Source organism: Penaeus monodon, chromosome 25, assembly GCF_015228065.2.
Source record: "Penaeus monodon isolate SGIC_2016 chromosome 25, NSTDA_Pmon_1, whole genome shotgun sequence".
Taxonomy (NCBI): Eukaryota; Metazoa; Arthropoda; class Malacostraca; order Decapoda; family Penaeidae; genus Penaeus; species Penaeus monodon.
This window is the reverse complement of record NC_051410.1, coordinates 29505234-29506699: the sequence shown is the minus strand read 5'-3', so window position 1 is coordinate 29506699 and position 1466 is coordinate 29505234. Positions and strand designations below refer to the sequence as shown.

The following is a 1466-nucleotide window of genomic DNA, read 5'->3' as shown; positions in this document are numbered from 1 at the left end:
TCCGTCACGAGCGAGCCCAGAGAGGTCAGGACGTCTCCTCCGAGGCCCCCGAATCCCAGCTCTCCTCCGGCGCTGGAGGTCGGCAGCGGGAGGAGGGATCCCAGGGGCGTCTGCTGCGACTCCTGGGCGGTTCCTCCTCCAGACGACGGCAGGACGGATGTTAGAGTGGCGAGGTCGTCTGTCGGCGGGGACAGACTGCTAAAGGAGTAGGTAGTTGTGTGCGCCGGCAGGTACGACGAGCTCGTAAAGTGCTGGGTGGAGGGCGTGCTGAAGTGCGACGTCGGTGTGAATGTATGTGCGGAGAGGGCGTGCGGCGCCGCGGGCGGGGAGGAAGTTGGAGATCCATTTCCGTCGGAGGGAGGGTCGCTCTCGGGGGTGAGGGGGGCAGGGTATTCGGCGGGCGTCGGGTAGTGGCTTGAGGTGTAGGTGAGGTCGTGGGAGGGATGGAGCGCGTCGTGGGGCGTGGGCGTCCGCGGCAGGATGGGCGGCAGTCCGTACTCAACCAGGGAGGAGGAGAAGAGACCTCCGTAGTCGCGTGTGATGTCTGTGGTCTCCAGGAGTCCCCACTCGGCCCCCGGGAGGAGTCCTGGGTACGGCGAGGACCTCGGGGGCTCGAGGGGAGCTAGCGTGGCCAGGGAGGATCCGAGGGGCATCACACCCCCTGATGTGGCTACGGGTAACGGCAGGCCTCCGCCGCTCATCACTGTCTGCTCCATCACTGCACGGCGTCACTGTTTAACACTCCCCTCTTAGAAACAACAAGTCAGACAACTTCAGCGGTCACTGCGCTTGGTGTATTTGCCACGTGTCTCACAGAACTTGCCTCCACCACGAAGTAACTATGCTGTGGCAATAGTTACCCTACATCCACATTCTTCTGAGGACGTCAACGCACTTTCAAGCACCAGTTCACGCGGCAACAAGTTACAAATAGATAAGAAATGCAAGTATCCTGCGTGTCAAGTACAATCACCACGACGCCTTGAGCGACACTAGTTATCGAAAGGACGAGAGCGAGGCAGCATCCTCTGACAAGTTCAGGCACCACTTGGCAGGATCGTGTGTGTGGGCAACCACCTGTCAGCTGAGGGTATTGTGACAGTCCGTGTCCCCTCACTCGCGTGACACTCGCCCACAAAGGGGGCGTGGTTTCGCTGACGTAGGCACCAAGCAGCCAATGGCTGCCCAGGATCACATATGCCCTCCGCCACTTACAATTCTTCCTTCAGTTTTTGACACGAATTCACAACTGGGATTGGCTGATACCGGCCTTATGTCAACAAACGGTTCCCCTTCTTGCCACGAGTCAACCTGAATTTCCTGGGTTGGTGCTGACCCTGCACAAACAGGGTACTGCCCCTAACAAAACATCTTATTTCAAAATTGGTGCACAGCCTCCATACACTACGACCCTTATTTTACTCCGCTGAACTCCCGAAGATCGGTTCTTGTCGTCCTAGAATTAA

The 1466-nt window shown here is 58.5% G+C and overlaps 1 protein-coding gene across 1 annotated transcript in view; it reads right to left on the bottom strand.

The window, feature by feature from the left end:
• LOC119589119 (T-cell leukemia homeobox protein 3-like) overlaps positions 1-1100 on the bottom strand; it is a gene marked incomplete in the record, with an annotated part of 40796 nt that extends 39696 nt beyond the window's left edge. The window contains 1 exon segment of the mRNA XM_037937694.1: positions 64-1100. Coding sequence (XP_037793622.1) covers positions 64-716 — 653 coding nt within the window.
• Between the last annotated feature and the right edge of the window lie 366 nt (positions 1101-1466).